Raw genomic sequence first — 27,752 nt, forward strand, 5'->3', positions numbered from 1 at the left:
TTTTGGAGAGACCACTGTTGGCTGAGCCAAAAAATACACCCTCAAATCGTACGTCAAACGGTTTTGTGGGAATGATTATTTATTTTCTGATCTAACACTCATTTCGAATCCCGTACAGAAGAATTGGAATGTTTTAAACCCTATCTTATTTAATATCCAGAACGTAAAAGCGACCAACCTGTGAAATTTTTATTTTCTACGTCGGACAGTAGTAGAGGAATGAATGCTGTTTTAGGGAGTGAATGTTATGAAATATTTATTAACGTCTATGATATAAAAGACCACCCCTCAGGTAAAATTTTATGTTCGTGCCTGAAACGGTTTCGGAAAATTCATTGCAAATTTATTCCTGAGCCTAGTGGTGGTTATTTCTCTCTGGCACACTAGCAAACTCAACAGTAACTTAGAAGACAAAATACTGTGTAGTCGACATACTTTGTCCTTGTGGCAGCCTCTGCATGGGGGAAGTTGTATTAATGAATAATTGAAACGTCATACAGTCTCAAAAATGTTCCTCCAGTTGTGTGCTAAGATTAAATTTTATGTTTATAGAGGGCAGCACCGAGTTCTAATAAAGATCGAGATGAAATCTCCTTTACCTCCATTATTACTTCTCGTAAAATTACAACTTTGTGTGTCAAACCGTTTTGGAGGGATGAATAATTTCGTTTCCGGAACTAACCTCATTTTAACAAATTAGGGGTGGAACGTTTAAAAATATTTCATACCTAGGATTTAAAATATATACCGTTATTTTGAATTTTGTCTTCGTGTATTAAACCTTTTCGGAGGGAGGAAGGAAGGAATATATTTGTTTCCAGATCTTAACCTCCATTTAAATCTCTGAGGGGTTAAATTTGTTTGAAAACTTCTGTTATTTAACACCAAGGATATCAAATGAAATTTTAAATTCTCAATTCAAATGGTTTCATATACATAGGGGGTAAATGCATACTTTTGTCCTCATTCGTCACCCCCAGAAAAATCCCTTAGGGATGCATTGTATTGTTATTATTGATTAAAAATGTAAAACAGAATTTTAGATTTATAGAGGGCAGCACCGATCTCTAATAAAAGTCTAGGTGAAACCTCCTTTTCCTCCATTATTGCTTAGGCCTATATACGTATTAAGCTTGTGGAATTTGAATAGTAATTTGAGAGGTTTCAAACTTTAAAAATTAGACATCCAACGTGCGCAAGAATACGTAGGTACCGTTAATGGTATACTGTCCCAAAAATGTTCCTCCAGTTGTATACTAAGATTAAGATTATTTCAGTTATATCCCTAAGTTTCAAAAATTAACATTTTTGGCAATAAAGAAGAGAATTCGTAAATTCGTTGAGTACCTTGGCTGCTGCGAAGACTTAGTTTTATAACTTAAATTTCTACATGATCCCAATGCTCATATACTTTAAATATTTTGAATTATATCATGTTTGACACCTATGAAATCCATAAGTCTTCACCCGCAGCTAAAATCCCTTAGTGGTGTGTTGTTTTAAGACCTGTTATTACTTAAAATCTAAAAGGTAAGTTGTAAGAGGGACCATCACGTGAAATATTAACCTCGTATGTCAAACGATTTCAGAGAAATTAGTATTTGATCATGAGGTTCCAAACCCCGGTCCAAACCACTTAGGAATACTGTATATTGTATCAAGGTCACTTCCTAATCTAAGATATAAAGAGCTGGGCTGAGTGGCTCAGACGGTTGAGGCGCTGGCCTTCTGAGCCCAACTTGGCAGGTTCGATCCTGGCTCAGTCCGGTGGTATTTCAAGGTGCTCAAATACGTCAGCCTCGTGTCGGTACATTTACTGGCACGTAAAAAGAACTCCTGCGGGACAAAATTCCGGCACCTCGGCGTCTCCGAAAACCGTAAAAGAATAGTTAGTGGGACTTAAAGCAAAATAACATTATTATTAAGATATAAAGGAGCAACAATCTTGTGAAATTTCAACCTCGTAGGTCAAATGGTTTCAGAGAAATAATATGTTTGTCAACGGACATTTTCCCCCCAGCAAAACCCCTTAAGGGTTAATTATTTGAATACCACTTCTTATTTAAAATCTAAAACATTGAGGAGTAACCACCATGTGAAAATTCAACCTCGTACGATTATTATTATTATTATTATTATTATTATTATTATTATTATTATTATTATTATTATTATTATTATTATTATTATTATTATTATTCGGTGGATAAATTTTGAATTCAATAGGACAAACTGGGATTAATATCGTTTATATGAAGAGGCCTCCTCTGCGAAACATGTGACCTTGCCGCGGTGGGGAGGCTTGCGTGTCCCAATGATGCAGATAACCGAGCCGCAGGTGCAACCATATCGGATGGTTATCTGTTGAGAGACCAGACTAACGAATGGTTCATCGAAAGTGGGGTAGCAGCCTTTCGGTAGTTGCAAGGGCGGCAGTCTAGATGATTGACTGATACGGCCTTGTAATAATACTCAACATGGCTTAGCTGTGTTGATACTGCTACACGGCTGAAAGCAACTGGAAACTACAGCCGTAACTACCTCCCGAGGACATGCAGCTCTCTCTGTATGAATGATGTACTGATGATGGCTTCCTCGCGGGTAAAATATTCCGGAGGTAAACTAGTCCCCCATTCGGATCTCCGGGTGGGGACTACATGAGAGGGGGCGATCATCAGGAAGATGGATACTGACATTCTGCAAGTCGGAGCGTGGAGTGTTAGAAGTTTGAATCGTTGTGGTAGGTTAGAGAATCTGAAAAGGGAGATGGATAGGCTAAAGTTAGATGTAATTGGTATAAGTGAAGTACGTTGGCAGGAAGAACAAGAATTTTGGTCAGACGACTAACGAATTATCAACACAAAATCGAACAGGGGAAATGCAGGACTTGGTTTCATAATGAATAAGAAAATAGGGAGAAATGGGAAACCCAATTTTGAGGTCAGAGTTTGACAGAGCTGTTAGTGACCTAAATAGGAGCAAGGCACCTGGAATTGATGACATCCCCTCTGAATTACTGACTGCCTTAGGAGAAACCAGCATGGCAAGGTTATTTCATTTAGTGTGCAAGATGTATGAGACGGGAGAAGTCCCATCTGATTTTCGGCAGAATGTTGTTATACCTATTCCCAAGAAAGCTGGTGCTGACAGGTGTGAAAACTACCGCACCATTAGTTTAGTATCTCATGCCTGCAAAATTTTAACACGTATTATTTATAGAAGAATGGAAAAACAAGTTGAAGCTGAGTTGGGAGAAGATCAATTTGGCTTCAGAAGAAATATAGGAACACGTGAAGCAATCCTGACTTTACGTCTGATCTTAGAGGATCGAATCAAGAAGGACAAGCCCACGTACATGGCATTCGTAGATCTAGAAAAGGCATTTGATAATGTTGATTGGACCAAGCTATTTATGATTCTGAAGATGATAGGGATCAGATACCGAGAACGAAGAATTATCTACAATCTGTATAAAAATCAGTCTGCTGTGATAAGAATTGAGGGCTTTGAAAAAGAAGCAGCAATCCAGAAAGGAGTGAGGCAAGGCTGCAGTTTGTCCCCTCTCCTTTTCAGTGTTTACATAGAACAGGCAGTAAAGGAAATCAAAGAGAAATTTGGAAAGGGAATCACAGTCCAAGGAGAGGAAATCAAGACCTTGAGATTTGCCGATGATATTGTTATTTTATCTGAGACTGCAGACGATCTCGAGAAGTTGCTGAATGGTATGGATGAAGTCTTGGGTAAGGAGTACAAGATGAAAATAAATAAGTCCAAAACAAAAGTAATGGACTGCAGTCGAACGAAGGCAGGTGATGTAGGAAATATTAGATTTGGAAATGAAGTCTTAAAGGAAGTAGATGAATATTGTTACTTGGGTAGTAAAATAACTAACGATGGCAGAAGTAAGGAGGACATAAAATGCAGACTAGCACAAGCCAGGAAGAGCTTTCTTAAGAAAAGAAATTTGCTCACTTCAAACATTGATATCGGAATTAGAAAGATGTTTTTGAAGACTTTCGTGTGGAGCGTGGCATTGTATGGAAGTGAAACATGGACGATAACCAGCTCAGACAGAAAGAGAATAGAAGCTTTTGAAATGTGGTGTTACAGAAGAATGCTGAAGGTAAGATGGATAGATGGAATCACGAATGAAGAGATACTGAATCGAATTGGTGAGAGGAGATCGATTTGGCTAAATTTGACGAGAAGAAGAGATAGAATGATAGGACACATCTTAAGACACCCAGGACTTGTTCAGTTGGTTTTTGAAGGAAGTGTAGGTGGTAAGAACGGTAGGGGTAGACCAAGGTATGAATATGACAAGCAGAGTAGAGCAGATGTAGGATGCAATAGTTACGTAGAAATGAAAAGGTTAGCACAGGATAGGGTGGCATGGAGAGCTGCATCAAACCAGTCTATGGACTGATGACTCAAACACAACAACATATGAAGGGGAAGTAGCGACTGGAATAATTAACCAAGAGAGATGTTTGGTTAATTTCCAACTTCTTTTAAATCATTTAAGAAAAGCCTAGGCAAACAATTGATTGGGAATCGGCCACCTGGACGATGCAGATTGGTATTGATGATGATGAATGATTATTATTATGTGTCTGACTCGTTGGCTGAATGTTCAGCGTACTGGCCTTCGGTTCAGAAGGTCCCTGGTTCTATTCCCGGCCAGGTCGGGGATTTTAACCTTCATTGATCAATTCTAATGGCCCGGGTCTGGGTGTTTGTGCTGTCTCCATCATCCCTGAAACTCACACACCACACATAACACTATCCTCCACCACAATAACACTCAGTTACCTACACATGGCAGATGCCGCCCACGCTCATCGGAGGGTCTGCCTTGCAAAGGCTGCATCCGGCTAAAAATAGTCACACGAAATTATTTTTATTTTATTATGTAGGGCCTACTATCATTCTAACTGCTCGAAACGTTTATTGATCCTTTCAAACGATATTGTATATTGTGTGTATCCTCCGTTTCGTATGTATTAAACTGTTGATAGCACAATGTTTGTTTCTACTACGTACAGTTGCTCCCCTCAAAATTCCACACCGGGTGAATTGGACGTGGGATTAGGGGCACGCGGCTATGAGCTTGCATCCGGGAGATAGTGGGTTCGAATCTCACTGTCGGCAGCCCTGAAAATCGTTTTCCGTGGTTTCCCATTTTCACACCAGGCTACGGCCGCTTCCTTCCAACTCTTACGCCTTTCCTATTTCATCGTTGCCACAAGACCTATCTGTGTCGGTGCAACGTAAAGCCACTAGCAAAATTACAAAATTGATATTTGATGTAATTCCTCGTGTATTTTTATTCATGCTACTATTTATAATTAAACCAGGCTAGATATATAAGTTCATGTATATCATCCTAATCAAACTACAGTACAACATAAGTGAATATAATTTAGTTGCAAGGAGGGAGATTTAAGTTAGAATGTAAGCATACTACTTGGCTTGTGAGATTTACCACCTGTTGCTTCCGTTGTCAGTGAGTTTCCCTCATCTCTACGGAAATTCGAATACAAATTTCTTCGCTTGAAACACATTAAGTAAAGTGATATTTAGAAGGAATGAATTTCCTGCCAACATCAGATTTTATGAAGAATTAAGGAGTCTACTTTCACTTTAACCTGATGGTACAATTGCATTGACGTGTCTTTAATGTATCAGTACATCGATATTTTTCAAGATATCACAGAAGCAAACTTCTCCACTTGTGGTTGTGTACAGAGATTCATGTTAATTCCATAAATATGTAATCACTCAGTGGAGAGTTGAATCGTTGAGCAGGCATTGTGCACAGCTGGCAGAACTAGTTGTCGCTGTTACATAATTTAGCACCAAGGTACAGCACTGACAGCTCGACTAGTTTGCGTAATCACGGCCCTTTACACATATTGATTTTCATGGACAATCAATGAAAAATCAATACGTTATAAATACAAAGATAATTTAAGGAACACAAGCAAAATTTGCATTTTTGAAATTACGATACAAATGGGCGTGCTTTCAGCACACTAATGCTGTATTGATTGAAAATTCAGCTTAAGGGACGTTGACAACCAGGTTACCAGACCAATGGCTACCGTAGGAAAATAAGAGTTTCAACCACTCAACTAATAGGGATACAGGGAAGTGCCGTGAAACAGAGAATAACTTGGTTGTAGCCTACATTTCACAAATGGTTTACACCACGGTGTAGGGGTAGCGTGCCTTCCTCTTAACCAGAGACCCCGGGTCAGGGATTTTTACCTGCATCTGAGGGCTGGTTCGAGGTCCACTCGGCCTACGTGATTACAATTGAGGAGCTATCTGACAGTGGGATGGCGGCCCCTGTATAGAAAGCCAAGAAAACGGCCGAGAGGATCCGTCGTGCTGACCACACTACACCTCGTAATCTGCAGGCCTTCGGGCTAAGCAGCAAGGTCAGTATAGGAAGGTTTGGTCATGCTACCATAATCCTTTGCGGTGACGGCCATATTAGGTCTTAAGCACCGTTGTGATATGGGAGGGCCCGATGTGATAATATGAAATATATTTGCATTTTTAAGGGAAATGGGATACTGCGCTTCACCAAATTGTCAGAATTAGTCAACTGGCGGGATTATAGTGTTTCGTTTTCCAGTGATAAGTAATGGTGAGCTCAGTGGATACGGTAAAAAAATTACAGGCGTGATAAATGGTAACCCACATATAATTCCGTCTTGTTCGAGGTTAGTAAGTTATTACAATGGAATTATTCCTGAAGAATCACATGTTTATAGGAACAATTTTTGTATTTGTGGGTTCCATTATGTATTTTCTTCCGATATCATTTTGATGAACCGTAATTTGAACAGAAGAGTGTAGATGGACGGTAAAACTCAGGTGGAGTTCGATCCCAAAAATGTTTCTAATCCACCCAAGTCTTTAAAATGTTACAGGAAAGTTTCCAAACAAATATGTTTTCTTAAAAGATGCAGCAAGTGTAATAGGAAATGTATAATAATATTATTATTTGTGTTTTTTCGAGTTAACAACACAAGGGAGGTCGTTTAGGAAAGAAATGAAGTATGGAGCCTGGCACAAGTAAGCTAAGTGACATAAAAGCCGGGACTCAATTAAGGGCCCCATAGTCGCCAATCCGGGCTTCCAAAAATTAAGAGACCCTGCGGCCTCTTTTAGACACCTCTTACGACAGGCACGGAGATAACGTGGGTGTTATTCTACCACTCCCACGCACAGGGGGTGGGGGTAAAGATTATGAAAGCCTATACAAACAGGTTCGCAGTTATATACCGCAAGTGTTATACCATTCCAACAACAGTGATACATGTGATTCGAATGATAACTGTAGCCCAATATTCACATAATCCTTCAGTATTCTTCTTATTTGTTTTTTTACAATATGGTTGACGTCGCACAGACACAGATAGGTCTTACGGTGACGATGGGATAGGAAAGGGCTAGGAAGCGACCGTCGACTCGTAATTAAGGAGCAACCCCAGAATTTTCCTGGTGTGACAATGGGGAAACCACGGAAAATCATCTTCAGCGTTGCCAACAGTGGAGTTCGAACCCACTATCTCTCGAATGCAAGTTGATAGCGACGTGACCGAAACTGCACAGCCACTTGCTCGGCCTTCTTCTTCTTCTGATGATGATGATTATGATGATGATGATGATGATGATGATGATGAGTATTACCTTGACTTTTTGCCAAAAGCCAACTGAAGACTGTAGCCCTACAAATTATTATCACCGGTTTTCAAATGATGTTGACATAAACATAATACAAATGTCAGGTTTGAACCATTTTGTGGGGACAATAGAATACATCCAGGGTACCCCCTTCCTGTCGTAAGAGGCGACTAAAGGGGGCCCCAGACACTCTTAACAGCCCTCAGCTGAGTCTTGGCATTCTTTCCACTTACTTGTGCCAGGCTCCTCACTTTTTCTATCCTATCCGACCTTCCTTGGTCAACTCTTATTCTTTTCCGACCCCGACGATATTAGAGCAGTTGAAGCTTTGGGAGTCTTTCATTTGCACGAACTGTGTGGCCTTTCTCTTTCCTTGGCCGATACCACAACTTTTCGAAGTGTCGGATCGTTTCATAATTTCCCCTCTGATCAGTGTTAATAGTGGATGGTTGCCCAATAGTACTTCCTCTTAAAACAATAATCACCACCACCACTTTGTACTGCTCAACTGCATGGATTATCCATAAGCTAATTAGCGTAGTTAAGAACATCACTCTTGTTATATAATTATGAGAAGAGTATTTTTGCCTCAGAACCCAAAGAATTTACCACATCAATGGATAACAACAGCGTGCTGCCAGTATCCAGTATTCGGGAGATAGTTTGTTCGAACCCCACTGTCGGCAGCCCTGAAAATGGTTTTCCGTGGTTTCCCATTTTCACACCAGGCAACTGCTGGGGTTGTACCTTAATTAAGGCCACGGCCGCTTCCTTCCTACTACTAGCCCTTTCCTGTCCCATCGTCGCCATAAGACCTGTCTGTGTCGGTGCGACGTAAAGCATCTGGCAAAAAAAGAAGATAACAGCGAATATAATTTAATGCGCTCAACTCAAGAGGCATTCAGTCTTTGTCAACATGCTGAAGTAACCTTTTAGAAACGCAGTACCCATTACTACTTTCTCAATAAAGGAAATGATCAAGGAAATTTACTACAACTGTCTTTAAATACGTTTAAATTCACTATTTCAGCTATTCATGATATAATAGAGGTACTGTACAGATTTCTATGTTTCTGTCAATGAGATGACGTATTTTGACAGACGATAGTGATTAGAAACACGGTAAGATCAAGTAATATAGACGTGAAAGAGTATACATGAACACTTCTTCCGATTCTTGTTTCTCAAAAATGTGAAATTTCGGTTCTATTAATTATCTTCTTGTTCAAATAGCTGTGAATGCATTTTTGTCATTTACGAGTTGTACAATTATATATACATGAATAATAGATACCCGGTTAAATTCTGCGTGAGAAATAGTTGTTCGTTTGCTTTTGTTCAATATTTGGTGCCTAAATCCTCTAAATTTGAATACACTTGCCTTGGGTTACGTTCATTTAAAGACGCAATATGGCGGCTCCATAAGTAGCATTCGTGACTTGACCTCCCTAAACAGACCTTGCTGAGCAGCGGTCGCTTGGTAGGCCATGGCCCTTCGGAACTGTTGCGCCATAGGTTTTGGTTTTTACTTCAGGGCATGGGAAATGAACAAGGGTTGGCCGAAAATCGTCGAACAATTGACTTAACTTGGAATAATAATAATAATAATAATAATAATAATAATAATAATAATAATAATAATAATAATAATAATAATGTTATTATTTGCTTTACGTCCCACTAACTACTTTTACGGTCTTCGGGGACGCCGAGGTGCCGGAATTTAGTCCCGCATGAGTTCTTTTACGTGCCAGTAAATATACCGACACGAGGCTGTCGTATTTGAGTACCTTCAAATACCACCGGTCTGAGCCAGAATCGAACCTGCCAAGTTGGGGTTAGAAGGCCAGCGCGTTAACCGTCTGAGCCACTCAGCCCGGCTAACTAACTTGCAAAAGAGAAACTTGGCAAAGTGTAGCGAATCAATGCCAAACTTAATTAAGCCTCTATGTTCACCACATATGAGCCTATTCAGTGCGTGTTGCCCTGACGGTTATCGCTTAGTGACACTTTTATCCACCACGTAATACACAAACGTGTCTACTCTGTTCATTCATTTTTATTAATGCCAAAATGTAACATACTGGTTTATTTTTGGTGTTATTATCGCAGAGCTGAGACAAAGTGTTACTTCACACGACACTCATTATTGCGAGTACAAGCTGACTTCCACAAAAGGTATGAATTCTGAGATACAATTGTGAAATTTGTGAAATTGCGTTATATTGGTGTGAAATAATTTAAAAATTGTCTATATTCTTCTTTACATTATGGTACTGAAAGGCCAGCTCATATAATCAGTTCCTGGAAATTGAGATTTAAGAAAGTAAAAATCTACAAAAAGTACATTCGGCTATTGGAAGTGAAAAAAATATTTATTGAGGTATGCAACAGAATCTAAATAAAGGTAGATCCTAAACGCCAGTTCTTTACATAGTCATACAATTTCTGCAAGCACATGTCTTAACGCAAGTCTAAGAATTTCCTTCGCGAAAGAAGTCTGCTTCTTCTTCAAGGAGTTACCGTAGTAACACTGTCTTCATCTGGTAATCGTTAGAAAATTTATGCTCTCCCAAATGTTAGTTCAGGTTTCCAAAAAAGTGAAAATCTGTTTTGCGTGCTTTCTGTTATCAGCAATAGTAAGTTTTTCCCACTGAAATCAAACAGCTACAGAGCGAGTTGGTTACGTGTTTTGGGTCACATAGCTGTTACCTTGCATTTTAGAGATGTTGGGCTCGAATCCAACTGTCGGCATCCCTGAAGATACTTTTCCGTAGTTTGCCATTTCCACACTAGGAAATTGGTGGGGCTATACCTTAATTATGGACACGGTCCCTTTTTCCTAATCATTGGCGTATGCTAACCCGTCTTCGTTGTAAAGCATGTCTGTATCGGTGCCACGTACAGTAAAAAAGTAGAAATTATCATGTAGCTCCCTCAGAAGCCTGGATTGATATTCCAGATGACATATAATTTTCTACGCTTGAGTTTTTGTATCCGTTGTAACTGCGACGACGAAACTAACACATAAGGGAGGTCGTGGATACGAACTAAACTCCACGCCTGCGCCACACTTATTACGCAGCTTTAAAAAGAAATGAGGGCATCAGTAACTGATCTTTCAAAGCTCCTGTTATAACTATGCATCTACGACAACTTTAGGCGCTGGGACAAATTGAATATAGGAATGATAGCACGAAAGGCAACGCAATAGGCTTTAGGATGTAGCAATAAGGTAATATAGTGGTGATTTCTGTAAATCTCCTCAAAAATATCTAGTATTAATAGGTTTTGGCTATTTTCACGGCTTAAAAGACTGTCATACCTAGATTTCCAGACCGTAAATGCTTTCGTCAGAAGAGTGTTCGTTCTTTATAATTATAATATTTAACAACGTAATTACATTTCATAAAATGAATCAGAATACTGTTAAAATATTACGTTTAAATAACCAATTATAATGCATACTTTCCTTCGGAGCTTAATGTTGTCCACAGAACAATCGTTTGGCACGTGATCGAGTTCACAGCGTTCATATACCTAGCATCATCGAGAACTAGTTTATAGATATCACAAAAAGCTGCAATCATGAATTCATTAGGTAGATAAACACCTGTTTCTGATAATATTAACTGATGTTTCTCATGAAGAACACACTTTCCTCAATGGGAGGACTATATCTGAAACTGATTCCTTTTCGTTCCCTGAGACTATAGGCAATTGGATCCTCAAGTAGGAACTACCTTTAGGATTTGGTTATGATAAAGCATCGAAAATTCTAGGCGGAGTCGTCACGAAAACCACGCAGGGTGAAACTTTGTTGCAGCTTTCCTTATCGTTGGCCTTGCGGTTAGGAGCGCGCAGCTGTGAGCTTGCATCTGGGAGATAGTGAGTTCGAGCCACACTGTCCACAGGCCTGGAGATGGTTTTCCGTGGTTTCCCATTTTCACACCAGGCAAATGCTGGGGCTGTACCTTAATTAAGGCCACGGCCGCTTTCTTCCCATTCCTAGGCCTTTCCTGTCCTATCGTCGCCATAAGGCCTATCTGTGTCGGTGCGACTTAAAGCAAATAGCAATAGCTTACCTCATCGAGTAAGCAAATGCTATTGCAGCACATCTGACCCAATGAGTACCACTCTGTACAACATCTTCAGGCAATGACTGTGGCCCCACTGCCATTAGTAATTAACCAAAACTTACCATCTTCCGTACTATCAGAGTTATATATAAGACGAAAATATCCTCGAACGGTACAGCTTGCTCTATCTTGTTCCCATGGATAGGCCCTAAATGTAAAAATGCTACATCCGTCAAGAAACAAGTACAGGTGGAATGTATAGCAAAGCTGACAGATAACCTTCTAGGGAATATATTTACAAACATTGTCTTGTAAAGGAAAGGCAGACTAAACATTTCAGATTTTTTTCCATGCAAACAAACAGAGAATATCATTTTATTTGTTTACATAAATGTAATCAAACGAATGAGTAAGATAAATAATTTAAGTTTTATTTTTCTCTTTACAGGAATTGGACGAGCCTGTAAACAAATTCGAAACTTAGCTTTGTCGAACATTGCTCAGTATGATCCAGTTGGCCCAATCTGTCCGGAAATGTTCAATCAACTTCAGGCTCTTGAACTGTGGTCTGACCCACACGCCGACCTCACGCCCGCTATGTTCCGGCAGCTACTTCTCTTTGGCCCTGACATCAGAAATCTCCTTTTCAAAGGCTGTGAGATCCTCTCGGACAAATTCATGACGGAAATTTTACAAGTAAGTTATAAATGTTTCCACTAAAATGTGCGGTGGTACAAACATTTCCAGTCTACTCAATTGTACTGCTCATCATCAATTTCTTACCTTGATACCTTCTCGTGGCTAATGAACTCGTATTTAAGGAACTAACCCATTCAGTGTATTTTACCAATACGTGGATAATAAACAATTTCTATTAAGTTCATTGAAAAATAAATATTGTGAATAAAGGCAAAGTTCTTCACACAGCAGCTACAAATGTTGGGCTTCTCTGTAAAAGGAGGCCTAATTTAGTTTCTTTCGGTAGTAGTTCATTTCGTTGGTTGAACGTAGCCAGTATAAAATGGAAAGTAAGAAATTTAAAAATCCATGTCGGTGCTGACCTGATGGACCTTAGTCTACCACGCGACTACTGCTCGGCCCAATAGTTAAAATTGACACGAGCGTATTATACCTAGAGAGCACTTTTTAATGTCAGTACAATAATTAATGGTTCTTCAACTGGAGACACTTGATTGTTATATTGATTATGGGGTAGTAATTGAAACTGGTCCACCTCTGTGGTGTAGTGGTTAGTGTGATTAGCTGCCACCCCCGGAGGTCCTTGTTCAATTCCCGGCTCTGCCACGAAATTTGAAAAGTGGTACGAGGGCTGGAACGGGGTCCATTCAGTCTCTGGAGGTCAACTGAGTAAAGGTAGGCTCGATTCCCACCTCAGCCATCCTGGAAGTGGTTTTCCGTGGTTTCCCACTTCTCCTCCAGGCAAATGCCGGGATGGTACCTAACTCATGGCCACGGCCGCTTCCTTGTCTATCCCCTCCAATCTCCCCATCCCCACGCAAGGCCCCTGTTCGCCATAGCAAGTGAGGCCACCTGGGCGAGGTACTGGTCATTCTCCCCAGCTGTATCCCCCGACCCAACGTCTCACGCTCCAGGACACTGCCCTTGAGGCGGTATAGGTGGGATTCCTCGCTGAGTCCGAGGGAAAATCCAACCCTGGAGGGTAAGCAGATTAAGAAAGGAAGAATAACTGAAACTGTATACGCTTAGTTGTCGTTCCCGACGTCACCGAGTTACTGAGAACCTTTTGAGATTTCTCTGTCATGGAAAAAGTGCCTTTGCCTCTCATACATAATTCTTTAAACTAAAACCCTACCATTCCCTTTAGTGTAGCCCAGATGATGTGTTCTCAAGCATCTACGGTAATTCATGTTATGCACTTCTTCGTTATCTTTACCCTCCAGGGTCGGTTTTTCCCTAGGACTCTAGGGCAGTGACATGGAGCTTCAGACTCTGGGTCGGGGGATACAACTGGGGAGGATGGCCAGTACCACTCCCAGGCAGCCTCACCAGCTATGCTGAACAAGGGCCTTGCGGGGGAATGGGAAGATTGGAAGGGATAGATAAGGAAGGGGGAAGGAAGTGGCCGTGGCCTTAAGTTAGGTACCATCCCGCCATTTGCCTGGAGGAGAAGTGAGAAACCACGGATAACCACTTCCAGGATGGCTGAGGTGGGAATCGAACCCACCTCTATTCAGTTGACCTCCCGAGGCTGAGTGGACCCTATTCCACCCCTCGTACCACTTTTCAAATTTCGTGGCGGAGCCGGGAATCGAACCCTGGCCTTCGGGGGTGGCAGCTAATCACACTAACCACTACACCACAGAGGCGGACCACGTCATGTTCCTTTTAAGATATTTCTATACTACTCAGGTAGAATAACTTCAACGATAAGAATCCCTTATTTATAAACTGGATTTTTCTACAGTTTGTACCTCATTCAAGACCTGGGAAACATTTTACAGTCCCCGACACTATAGATACACATACTAATATGGTCACCATAGTACACATCATCAGAGCCTCTCACCGCTGGGTTCCTTGGTTCAAATCCCGGTCACTCCATGCGAGATTTGTGCTGGACAAAGCGGAGGCGGAACAGGTTCTTCTCCGGATACTCAGGTTTTCTCTGTCATCACTCATTCCAACAACACTGTTTCATCTGTTCGTCATTAATCATTGCCCCAGAGAAGTGCGACAGGCTTCGGCAGCCGACACAATTTCTATCTTTGCCGCTAAGTAGGAGCATCATTCATTCCATTCCTGACCGGTCCAATGACTGGAAACAAGCTTTGGAATACAGATCATCAGAGAGCATTCACGATGAATAAGCCATTGAAACTGATGAACACAATCTTCACAACAAAAACAGTACAGAATCCAGTGTATTAGAGACAAATTCTTCTCTTCTTTATTCCTAACAGGGCCGATGACCTTCGATGTTAGGCCCCTTAAAACAACAAGCATCATCATCATATTCCCAACAAGTCTGCAAGTGCAAATGTTCCAAGAGTATATTATTATTATTATTATTATTATTATTATTATTATTATTATTATTATTATTATTATTATTATTATTATTATTATATAAATTCGTTTAGTGTGGAGACCACGTTAAGTAACTTTTCTGCAGCCCAGACTTGTTGCATAATTTTTCTTGCAGCCCGCCTTCCTTCCTCCGTCCGTCCACTGTTCTGCTTCAGCGTCCGGTTCCATGGATACATGGTTAGCGTGCTAGCCTTTGGTCACTGCGGTCCCGGGTTCGATTTCCGGCAGAGTCTTAACTTCTAACCATAATTCGTTAATTTCGCTAGCACGGGGACTGGCAAGTGGAGGTCACGATGTCCGCATCACCGATTTTGTTCAAACTTTGTAGGTTGGTAGTACTATACCACGAAAACACACTGGCAAAGTAGTAGTGCGCAACTCTCAAAAATTTCCGAAAAAAAAGCTATTTTGAAAATATCGAGAAAAGTTACGAGAGCTTTAGTATGCCAGGAAACATCGGCCGATGGACTGTGGTACGGTGGTCAAGGTTCTCCACTTCAGTTAAGAAGATGGTGAATTCGACTCACGCTCATTTCAACTTTTTTTTTCTATTTGGTTTATGTCGCACCGACACAGATATGTCTTATGGCGACGGTGGGACAGGAAAGGTCTAGGAGTGGGAAGGAAGCGTCGATGGCCTTAATTAAAGTGGTGTGAAAATGGAAACCACGGAAAACGATCTTCAGAGCTGCCGACAGTGGGGCTCGAACCCACTGTCTCCCGAATACTGGATACTGGTTGCACTTAAGCGACCGTAGCTATAGAGCTCGGTCATCATAAATTCGATCGGCATGGAGATCTCACATGTTGAATTATGTTCGAATGAAAGTGTTTTTGAATGTGAAGCTGCGCAAAGTGTAAACGATTTTCTGGGAGAGAAAGTAATAAATAAACAGTTGAATAGGGCCATTGCTTACGTCTAGCACCTCCATTATATAAATCGCTTACTGGATCCCGGCGACTCTGTAGAGATAAGAGAAGAGATCGAATTACTGAAAAAGAACATGTTTAAATCTATTTTGACAATAATAGAAGAAAATAAATTTTTAATAGATGAACAAGGGGTAAAAATTGGGGTAAAAAGCTAGTAGCAGCGTGACTCGAACTCGTTATCTTCACAACGGAAGTGGAGAATCTTAACTACTCGACCACCGAGCCACAGTGTCTCGGTTGATGGTACATAGCATGCTAAACCTCTCTTAAATTTTTTCGACATTTTCAAAACCGCTTTTTTTCGAAAATGTTTGAGAGTTCCGCGCCACTACTTTGCCAGTGTGTTTTTGTGATGTAGTACTACCAACCTACAAAGTTTGAACAAAACCGGTGATGCGGATATCGTGGCCTCCCCTTGTGGATGTATATGTCGTCTTCATCATCATTTCATCCTCATTACGACACGCAGGTCACCTACGGGAGTCAAATCAAAAGACATGCGTCTGGCGAGCCGAACTTGTCCTCGGACACTCCCGGCACTGAAAGCCTTACCCCATTATTTTTTCTGCTTCAGTTCTTCATGGAAGCTCTTGAAATTACTGATATGTAATCTGCATCGTGCTTTATTTGAGATGTAGCCCTGCCTGAGACCAACTACGACACTACCAGTGTCATCTCTATCCGTGTTCATTTTCAATCATTCTGTGTTTTTCGCGTCCTCATTGTTCCACTAGTGTACGTCCATTTCTTTCTGCTTCCACCATAGTGTTTTTCGTATCGTACGTCAAGATGAACTGAAGACATTTCTCTCTCAGTACGATGTGTTGTGCGTTTATACTTTGTGTGCCAATCGAAATCAATGAAAAATAGACTGACATGGAAGAAATCACATAATATTTCCTTGTTATATACTTGTTTATGTTTTTTATGTTCTCTGCTTCAATCTGTATTTGATTATGTTTTGTTTTCAGTATGTACGAGACATACTTCTATGTATGTGTTTCAAAATTCTACTTTTATGTACTCACTCACCGGCCAAAGAGCTACATGTTTAGCTGGTGGCCCGCCTGCCCCTTACCGGGCAGGAATGAAATAACTATTTGAATAAAGAGTAAAGAAGAGACCAACCCTACCAACGTCCTTTAAGACGACCTGAAACCATCCATCTGAAAATGTATTGTCCAGTAATTTAAAGATATCTTTTGTCAGCGACTTTTTATCCATTCTGAACAGATGCATATACAGTATATCTTAGTCTTGGTGTTCTTATTGACTCCATAAGCCGTTCATTTTCCCGATATGATTCTTCGCTTCCTTTTAATCGATATTGTCTATCCACCGTCTTATGTTCAAATTATCTTGCGAAGGATCTCTCTCCAAAACTTCTCGGCTTCTCTCAACCCAGCCTTCCCAGTCATTCGGAGCCAGTCACTTGCATAAAGACACCCCGTTTCAATTACCTTTTTGTGGTGTCCGAGCTTAGCTTGCCTTGAGATGGCCATTTTCTTGTAAAGGCTGTGTTTTACGGAAGGCAGTGACCATCTCATGCCTACTATTATTGGCTTTCCTTTCACTAGTTTTCACCTGGACGCTCTGACCGAGGTATCTGAAGCTGTCGACTATTCCAATCCTTCCAGATTCATGTTAGGTGATGGGGGCTGTTTTGATATTTTTCAAGTATTTCGTTTCCTCCAAAGGAAAGCTGGTGACCTTATATTTTAATTGTTCCTTTAGTAGATTAATCTGCTGAACACCCGTTTTTGGTTTCTAGATAAGATCGCTTGGTCATCAGTGAAAGCTAGATTGTTAATTGTCACCCTGTTCATTGATCTTCCGATATGTAGGTCTCACCTGAAATAAACCTTTCCTGGCAAGTTCCCTTTCCCATTCACACAGTTCAAAAGAACCCGTGATTGTTCATCCCCCTATCTGACTTCAATTTTAATATGGAATACCTTGGAGAGTCCTCCTATGAATTTCTCTTGAACGAGAGCATGTTAGGGTTGCTTGATGATTTCCTTTGTTTACATGTACATTCCAAATTCTGAGTCGTACGTTTATTATTAAATCTTGTTCTTTCTCGTTTAATCGATTTTACATTAAGTCCGTAGACTGCCTAGAAAACCTACGTTTTAAGTCCTAACTAAAAATGAAAACCGTATATTACAATTTGAGAAAACGCAGATCGACCTAACCGTTACGTGTTAAAGGGGAACGCTGGGATCTTACCTTTGCCACTCGTAGATAAATTTTACATTGTTACGTGATAGTTTTTCTTTACCTTATACTTCCACCCGAAGTGAATAATATAAGCCTAAAGGCTCAAACCCACGACGTATATACAGGGGCTAGCTGGGTGACTGTTCTAGTAAATACCGAAATTATACATTTGATTGGTGGACCGTGACTTTATAAGGCAGTGACCTGACTGGTAGTTCATTGGGTATCAGACAGCAGACAGCTGAAGGACTTTAGGTAAAGTAAAGTAAACTCAAATCCTCATCCAGAGGTGGTGCAGCTCTTTCCAGACACACCCCCAATGGAGGTGAGCTGCATGAGCCATTGTAATCACATACCTTCAATCACATAACTGCCCTCCTGCCATTCTCAAATTTCTGCCAGTACCGGGAATCGAACTCGGACCCCCGAGGACGGCAGCTAATAACACTAACCGTTACGCTACGGAGGCTAACACGAGTTCAGGTCATCAAACCCTAAAGCAATATAATTTCAAACATGGCTTTCACGGCCGCAGATCTTAAAATCACGGGAATAGAACCAGCTTTCGGGTGATTAGGCCGTCTGCGTTATCTGACTTTGGCCAAGACGTGCCATTTGGACTCATCAGTTGGATTGGCACGCCTCTCCAAATCTTTGCTTAGCAGTGGCCGACCAACTGCGTGGTCCCGCCGTGTTAGCAAATAGGAATTGCCAACCTGCTAAAAGAGAATTGAATTCTCCGTTTTCAAAAATATGTACTTCTATTCCTGTGATTCTAAAGCATTATAATTTCCCGACCAAGTCAATTATAGTTCAGTACACTAGATGGCACTTAGAATCAGCTGTGGTGACATCTTGTCAAGATACATAAAACTTAGTAGATATGGTTGACGTTAAGCATTCTTCGTTAGATTACACTGCTGACAGTTGATGAAGCGGGAATTCAAACCCAGGAAGAAGCCGTACTACTGTCACAATTATTATTATTATTATTATTATTATTATTATTATTATTATTATTATTATTACCGGGCGAGTTGGCCGTGTGGTTAGGGGCGCGCAGCTGTGAGCTTGCATCCGGGAGATAAAGGGTTCGAACCCCACTATCGGCAGCCCTGAAGATGGTTTTCCGTGGTTTACCATTTTCACATCACGCAAATGCAAGGGCTGTACCTTAATTAAGGCCACGGCCGCTTCCTTGCCGCTCCTAGACCTTTCCTATCCCATCGTTGCCATAAAACCCTGTGTCGGTGCCACATAAAGCAAAATGTAAAATTATATACATATTATTAATATTATTATTGTTGTAGAACATTGGGCGTACCTGATTCATATAAGATCTAGCCATTGCAATATTTTCTGCTTCCAGGCCAATCCAATGAAGAAACTTTCCCACCTCACACTGGATCACTGTCACGCTCTTTCAGGCCGCATCATTCACCAGTTGCTTGACGCTACAAATGAACTTGCGGTTCTTCGAATCTGGAGTTGTCTCAACATCACCAAAACTCACAACAGTGAACTCTCTCATAGAATTTGTGAAGAAAACTTGGACGTATATTTAGAGTGGTTCCCTTATGAAGAATAGCTACTTTATACTCAGTGAAGAAGTGCTTTTATAAGTGATGTAAAATAGTAGAAAAGGATTATTTATTTTTTCTTTTATATATAAATATATGCATTTCTGTAGCTGCATAGGGAATGATATTGAGGGTTTAATCCCCACACTTCTGTTCTATTCAATGACGTTTAACTTTTTAACGTACGGTATACTAACTGTATAATATATAATTTTATGAAGTTGTGTTGTTTATTTTTCCTTTGTTTGGTGTATGTTATGGACTGTTTTCACATTCTAACTGATGCAATGCTTTGGCATTGGTCCAAAGTACATGATAGATTTCACTGATACCTCTGACTTTTTTACAGCTGTAGGAAGTTGCTGAGGCACAATCTGTCCCATTGGATACTGCGAACGCTGTTGGTAACATGGCGATGGCGCTGCAAAACCTCTAGGTGGCTCAGGAAAGACATTAGTAGCAAGCTGTCTCACTCATCAGTATGCCTTATTTCCCTTACTACAGTGCCCTGAACTTCAAAACAATATACCTAGTGAGAATAACACTAATTTCGATTGCAGCACACCTAGGGAGACAAGTGGGACATAGAAAGGGGAAACGCTAAGAGGCAAAGCTGTGAAGCATATTCATGTGGTAATCCAAAAAAATTGGGATTCGTAGTATTTTAAGAATTCATTTTTTTAAGATGACCATTCATTTCAAGTAAATATTCACCAGTAGATTATTAAATGAAGGTTATCGGGAGAAATATAGGGAATATGTATGAGAGAGACGAATAATAATAATTAATGTTATTTGTTTTACGTCCCACTAACTACTTTTACGGTCTTCGGAGACGCCGAGGTGCCGGAATTTAGTCCCGCAGGAGTTCTTTTTACGTGCCAGTAAATCTACCGACACGAGTCTGTCGTATTTGAGCACCTTCAAATACCACCGGACTGAGCCAGAATCGAACCTGCCAAGTTGGGGTTAGAAGGCCAGCGCCTTAACCGTCTGAGCCACTCAGGTCGGCTGAGAGAGACGAGTATAAAGAAACAGCCTTAAGCTGTTAAAATCAAAGTAACGGTACGTTATTTTTATGAATCATCAAATACAATATGCAAGCGAAAGAAACATATTTTGTGTCGTTATTTCCTAATTTAGGAGGCTAGGGACATCTCAGACATCACCCTCTTTCTTTACCGAGCATGAAGGGTGGTAATATGTATGACTCTGTAATTAACTGCGGATATGTTAGGGACATTAGACCGAGCACGATAGCTGCGGTCAGTATCCGGTATTCGGGAGATAGTGGGTTCGAACCGTTGAGTTCCCTCTGTGCTAGAGAGCGCGTTAGGTGTGCTAGTAGTAGTGTGGTTACCGGGCGAGTTAGCCGTGTGGTTAGAGGCGCACAGCTGTGCGCTTGCATCCGGGAGATAGTGGGTTCGAAACCCACTGCCGGCAGCCCTGAAAATGGCTTTCCGTGGTTTCCCATTTTCACACCAGGCAAATACCAGGGCTGTGCCTTAACTAAGGCCACGGCCGCTTCCTTCCCTTTCCTAGGCCTTTCCTGTCCCATCGTCGCCATAAGACCTGTCTGTGTAGGTGGGACGTAGACCAAATAGCAAAAAAAAAAAAAAAAAGCTTCTTTTAAAACAACCCTCCCTCCTCCCGCATCTTAACAGAGTCTGTATGACTTTTGTACATCCTTCAAAAATCTGACTAATTCTGCCGGGTTTGACCCCGAAATCCCGTATCCCGGAAGCTGACTCTCTACCACTGATCCACAGAGTGAGCAAAAGGAGTAGTAACAAACACTTAACAACAGCAACTACAACAACAACAAAGCGACGAATACTTCGTTTTTTAAGTTATACATAACGTAACTACGAGACTGTGCCTTTCATCTTTAAAACCAGGATAATATTTCAGATATGGAAAATATAAACAAAAAAGGAGTAGGGCCTACACCCATTACGTCCAATTGCATCTCGTTCTTCGTAGAATTTTGAAATGCTCTTCACCATTTTTAAAAAATATTTGGCGTCGTATGTCTTTCTTTCTTTCTTTCTTAATCTGCTTACCCTCCAGGGTTGGTTTTTGCCTCGGACTCAGCGAGGGATCCCACCTCTACCGCCTCAAGGGCAGTGTCCTGGAGCGTGAGACTTTTGATCGGGGGATGAAACTGAGGAGGATGACCAATACCTCGCCCAGGCGGCCTCACCTGCTATGCTGAACAGGGCCCTTGTGGGGGGATGGGAAGATTGGAAGGGAGAGACAAGGAAGAGGTAAGGAAGCGGAGGTGTGAATCGAAGCCCTCTCTACTCATTTCAGCTAACGAGGCTGAGTGGACCGCGATCCAGCCCTCGTGCCACTTTTCAAATTTCGTGGCAGAGCCGGGAAATCGAAACCGGGGCTCGGGGGGGGGGGAGGCAGCTATTCACACTAACCACTACACCACAGAGGCGGACTTCAATTATTTATTTATTAGTGCCTCGTTCAGTGGCGATATTAGGGATCTAGGCCCTCTCTTACACTTAACCACATTTTGATTACAATCTAAAATAGTAAAATTCATAGAATTATAAATTAATTTAAATACATTACAAACTGAATTGTTCGCCTATTTGGTGTAGTGGTTAGTGTGATTAACTACCGGTACCACGCCCGGAGGCCCGGGTTAGATTCCCCGCTCTGCCACGAAATTTGAAAAGTGGAACGAGGGCTGGAACGGGGTCCACTCAGCCTTGGGAGGTCAGCTGAGTAGAGGGTGTTCGATTCCCACCTCAGCCATCCTGGAAGTGGTTTTCGGTGCTTTCCCACTGCTCCTCCAGGCAAATGCCGGGATGGTACCTAACTTAAAACCACGGCCGCTTCCTTCCTTCTTTCTCGCCTATCGCTTCCAGTCCTCCCATCCCCCACAAGGCCCCTGTTCAGCATAGCAGGTGAGGTCGCCTGGGCTAGGTACTGGACCTTCTCTTCCTCAGTTGTATTACTTGACCCTAAGTCTCACGCTCCAGGATACTGCTGTTGAAGCGGTAGAGGAGGGATTTCTCCCTGAATCCTAGGGAAAAACCAACCAACAGGTTAAGAAAGAAAGAAAGAAGGAAGGAAAGAAAGGAGACAAACTAAAGTAATTTTAAAATCTGATATAATATTGCACCCGTCCACCTCCCGAGTCCCAGACTAGCATTTATCTCAGGGGTGTCGGTTCATTATTTAAATCATCAAATATAAATATAACGGCATAATAGAACACGGGGATGAACGGAGCAACTTAAAATTAAAAGGGGGAAGGCTCGATTGTAACTTGAATTTAAGGACTCCATGATAGGACTAGGAAGTGACTGTTACTTTTAAAAGGGCATCATCTAACTACAATAAAAAGATTATGAGAGTGGTTTCCTTTGAAATAATTTGCCAGAAGGAGCGGTTTATTACGCCATCTGACGTATGAAACTTTGATACACGTGGCAACAATATTTGAATTTACACACATGTTACATATATAAATCACTTGCCATACCGCAAGTGGTATCAATATCTTGCTGCGTTGCTTCTGAAATAAAATGACATTTTGGAGGTATAATTTACGGATCGATTCCATTTGAATCGAACCGTTACCCAAGGATATAGCTTCCTTCTATCGGGAGCCCGAGCATAACCCATGTTACGGTCGGCTTCCCGATTTAACTAAGATGACGTACTCCGGCTATATACATTTTTCCGAGACCGGTACTCGGACTGGGTAATGTTTCTCGTGAATTGCGAAAACTGGATTCCACGGACAGTCCCTATCTTACGATATCCAGCTGATACCATACCACTGAATTAGCATTATATATTATTTACATGTGATCTGAATTATCACCAGTTAGCCTCAGTAGACTACTGCCACAGATGAGATAACGAGAAGCGGTGGGAAAATACCGTGCCAGTGACCCCCCTCGCATCGCGAGCGACGTAAACAAACACGCCAAGTATACAGTCACATCGTCCCATGCGGAAACCGTACAATAAAGAGGTACCAAATGACTCTAATATTATCATTCTCATTATTCAACATACGAATAGAGGGATATCGTCACCAAACAATTTAATCCACGAAATTATCATCCTTGAAATTATTATTATTATTATTATTATTATTATTATTATTATTATTATTATTCAACGGTTCCTGGCACTGTCACGTTTGATTAATATCATCATTATTATGCGGGATGCAAACACCAATGGTTATTACTGTTATTATTATTATATCCCTCTCGTGATTATTATTATTATTAATGAATAGGTGACTCAAGATATTATTATTATTATTCATGTCACTTAAGAGGTTATTATTATTAATGGACCGGTCATTTCCGCCAAAATATATATATTAAGATATCGGTCGCAATTACAAATATTTCACTGATCAACCAACGGCATCATTACAGTTATTATTATGACAATTATTATTAATCTGATCGCGATGATTTAACATCGTCCTTACATTGTTATTATTATCGGTTGCATATTCTCATTTAGATTCTCGTTTAACATCTTTATCAACGCTCATTTTAATTAAGGCGGTCCAATCCTTTATCTGCAATATTTATTATTATTATCATCACGACATCATGATTGTCCTCGCTCGTCATTACAATGAATACAATATACGACCATTTATGTGGAATCTGAACTCTCATTATCCTTAGATCCGTTGTATCTCAACGAATAGCTGTGCAGTCTATTTATTTCGTACATGCTGTCACGGGTTCGAATTCTCCCCGCTATGTAACTCAGTCTTTCTCTGTGACACTGCCCGTACATTTTACACTCATATCAATATCCTAAGTGTCTCTTGTACGGAATTTATTTTCCTCTCTATCTCAATATTCCTCGATTCATTTATTTCTCACAGAATTATCAACTGACTTATTTATTCATTTCTGACATCGTACGACCTTTTCTTATCTGACTGCAGATTCTTTCACATTTTCTATCTCATTTTGATCTACGCTTTAGTTCATTCTCCACAAATAATCGTAACATCTTGAAATTATATTTACCAAATTTTGACAATCATGGTCTCGTAATATTAGCACTACATGTTCCGGCTAATGAATCGCAACTTTAAAACGCGACATTTATACGTAAAAAAATATTGGACCGTAATTTAAACCACACGTTCATTAACATGTACGGATTATTAGCACCGATCTACATTTCAATATTATTAATTGACCAAATTAAATTACCACGCACTTTAATTCCGAATTAACAACGACATCCCGTCATTAAATGATTCCCGATAAACTCAACACTTGATCACATGAATTATTATTATATCAAAATCATATTTAAAAAAAATATCATCTTCAAAAAAGTAGTTATATTATTTATTTATTATTATTATTATTTAAAAAAATAATAATTTCGCCTGTAATACGGTAGTCCACTCCTAATTTGTTTAACGCATAACCCCTTTTACAAACTCGATTTATTCTGGCACTAAACACTCCAGATATGATTTACTTGGAAATTTATTATATTAATCGAATCTCACAAATTTAACAACTTCACTTTGAAAATATGACCATATTAATTACAACAAAACACACTTGGTATGGCGAAGCTGGATTTTCCTTCCATGTCATTAAATGGCTCGTTAAAATTGACAAAACATAAAAGCACATATCGGGTCTTATTTAACTAGCATAACCAAAATCAAATGTAAAGAAAATTATTTACTACAAAGAAATATGAATGCATGCATGACTTAACGTACTACACTATATATACAAATTTACATCTCCCACAAACTGAATACATAAAAGACCCGATTATTTACATTATTATGATTTACTACTGTCCGTGCTACAAATTTAGGATGGGGTCGTTAAGCGACCCATCTTGTTACAGAAGGTAACCAAGTATAATCAAATTATTCCCATTTTCCCATCACGATAACATTTCCCAAATATTATTTACAGTTTAGTACTCATCTTAGTTATCGGTATTCCATTACAGCTTTGCAGGCGAGAGGCTCCATCCGGCCCCTCTCTGCGTTTTACTCCTCCATTCTTGATGGCGTAGTTTCACAAAAGATTTCCTGGCACATTATCATTTTACACTCATATCTTGATTACCACAAACCTTCACCATTTACAACGTTAACACTGTATACTTTAACTTGGATACAACAAATTTCTATCCTAGACCCAAGAATTTAATATTTACACTATTTAATCTTCGTCCACCTACCGCACAATGGACCTGGACACGTACGACGAGGTGTCAACTATTACGCCCCTCGCGATACGCCCGATTTATACGGCATTCTTGACGTGTTCATAATATCGGTTCGATATAGCAAAGTACAGGCTACTATTCCCTGAAAGTACTGTTCGTCACACAGTCTGTTATGCACGTACTTATGGTGATATACTTTATACTACTCTCTTGCAGGGTAATTACTTTACATCACTGATATTCATAAATGACAAACACTGTCCTACGTTAACTATTTCTAATTCCTGTTGCTTTAGCGCGATCACATTTTACAAACACTGGCGAATGCTCGCGCCATTAAATGACTGTACGTCCGTAGAATTCTAAGTTAGCGGCGACCAACAGTTCAGCTCCCGATATACAATTCACGTGTGCTGGCGACCGTCAATTCAGCTCCAACGATTCAAGACAAGTGTGTTGGCGAGGATCCCTTGCCCCGTATATATGGATGAAGCCTTTTTCCCGCGGATTCATTGACGTCATACCCCTGAGGGAGGGGGTGGATTTTTAATATCGGTACTTGCACTCCGAATTGGAAGTTAAAATTTACATCAAATTAATCCACTCCGCTAGCAGATCTGCTGGATAAAATATGAACTCCTGGTGATCACAGATTTAGGAGATATGGATGGATTTAGCTCCTCACATTTCGCGCCTTCGTAAGCGTCTCTGACAACGTGGTCTTCGTCCAGCCAATGACATTCAAGCTGTCCGGTTTCCAAGAAATCCAGCCTTCAACTTATTTAATTTGCCAATAAGTATTGATTATTTTTCCATGCGTGACATCTAATAAATTCATTACATTCATCCGTGTACTCATAATAATTTATTACTGATTACTTTTGTAGTTACGAAAATATCTCATCCATCATTCCTTAAGATGGTATCCCTGAGTCTCCCATCAAATTTTTACTATTGGCCGGCAAGCGGTCACGTGATTTAAATCTCCACCTGCTCGAACTTAGGCTAGCGAACGTACACGTAGCCGCTGTAATTTTCCATGAGGTCACGGAATTTCCGTCCTGCCAAAAATATCCCAATGTATTACTCATGTTGTGAGTTTCCTTTGTATGACTCTCCCCCTTCCTCTTTCTGACCAAGACTTATTTGTGGACTCTGTATTTCCTTGTACGCCAACTAATGATATTCCCTGCTGTGAAGTAGCTAAAAGTTGTCGTGTTGAGCTAATCCGTCAGGCTCCAGTCTGTCGTCCTTCCTTCGCTCTGATTTTGACATTACATAAACGAAATATTTTCAACGTCCCTTCTGTATTTCAATAAATGTACCATATTATTTTACCGATCAAATCATGACTGACTATGGGCCTAAGTCACTCGGGTTCAATATATGTTAAAATTAAAATAAACATCACGTAATCTATCCAAATAATCCTCATACAAACTTCAACAAAGCCCTCACAACCAATCATTCAGCTGTCCTTAGTAGGTAGTCTCGCCAGGTGATCTTGATAAGGAGTTATAGGTGGGCCGTCGTAAGGTTGCACATGACAGCTACGCAAAATGTTGGTCACACTGCAGTGGCGCACGAAGCGATGTTGCCGCCATAGCAACAGCTGATTGCACGACACGTAAGATTTTAGAAACATGAGAGAAATGTTTTTAATGCCATCGCGACGATACACGATACAAATGAAATAGGCCGACAATAATCGCACTTTCAAGACACCGATTAAGTTTACAATGAAATATATCACACAAAATGATACGAGATAAATCCACTACGAAGTTCTTATTATCGCAATGTTAGAGAATGCGGAAGAAATCGGCAGACAAGAAACTCACTTTAAATACACCAATAAATGTTACGATAATATACACCGGTGCTTACACAAATGATTTCGAGTAAAATCCATTAAATTTACGAAGATTCAGAAAAGTTATTCTTCTTACCTTGT

At 40.4% G+C, this 27,752-nt stretch overlaps 1 protein-coding gene across 3 annotated transcripts in view; it reads left to right on the forward strand.

Moving 5' to 3' along the window:
- LOC136862901 (uncharacterized) overlaps positions 1-19,799 on the forward strand; it is an 801,576-nt gene extending 781,777 nt beyond the window's left edge. For all 3 annotated transcript variants that reach the window (XM_067139181.2, XM_067139182.2, XM_067139183.2), the window contains exons 6-7: positions 12,226-12,473; positions 19,369-19,799. In XM_067139181.2, the coding sequence (XP_066995282.1) occupies positions 12,226-12,473; positions 19,369-19,587 (467 nt within the window). In that variant the 3' untranslated portion in view covers positions 19,588-19,799. The remainder of the gene's footprint in view (positions 1-12,225; positions 12,474-19,368) is intronic.
- The last annotated feature ends 7,953 nt before the right edge of the window (positions 19,800-27,752 follow it).

Source organism: Anabrus simplex, chromosome 2, assembly GCF_040414725.1.
Source record: "Anabrus simplex isolate iqAnaSimp1 chromosome 2, ASM4041472v1, whole genome shotgun sequence".
In the NCBI taxonomy this organism is placed as follows: domain Eukaryota; kingdom Metazoa; phylum Arthropoda; class Insecta; order Orthoptera; family Tettigoniidae; genus Anabrus; species Anabrus simplex.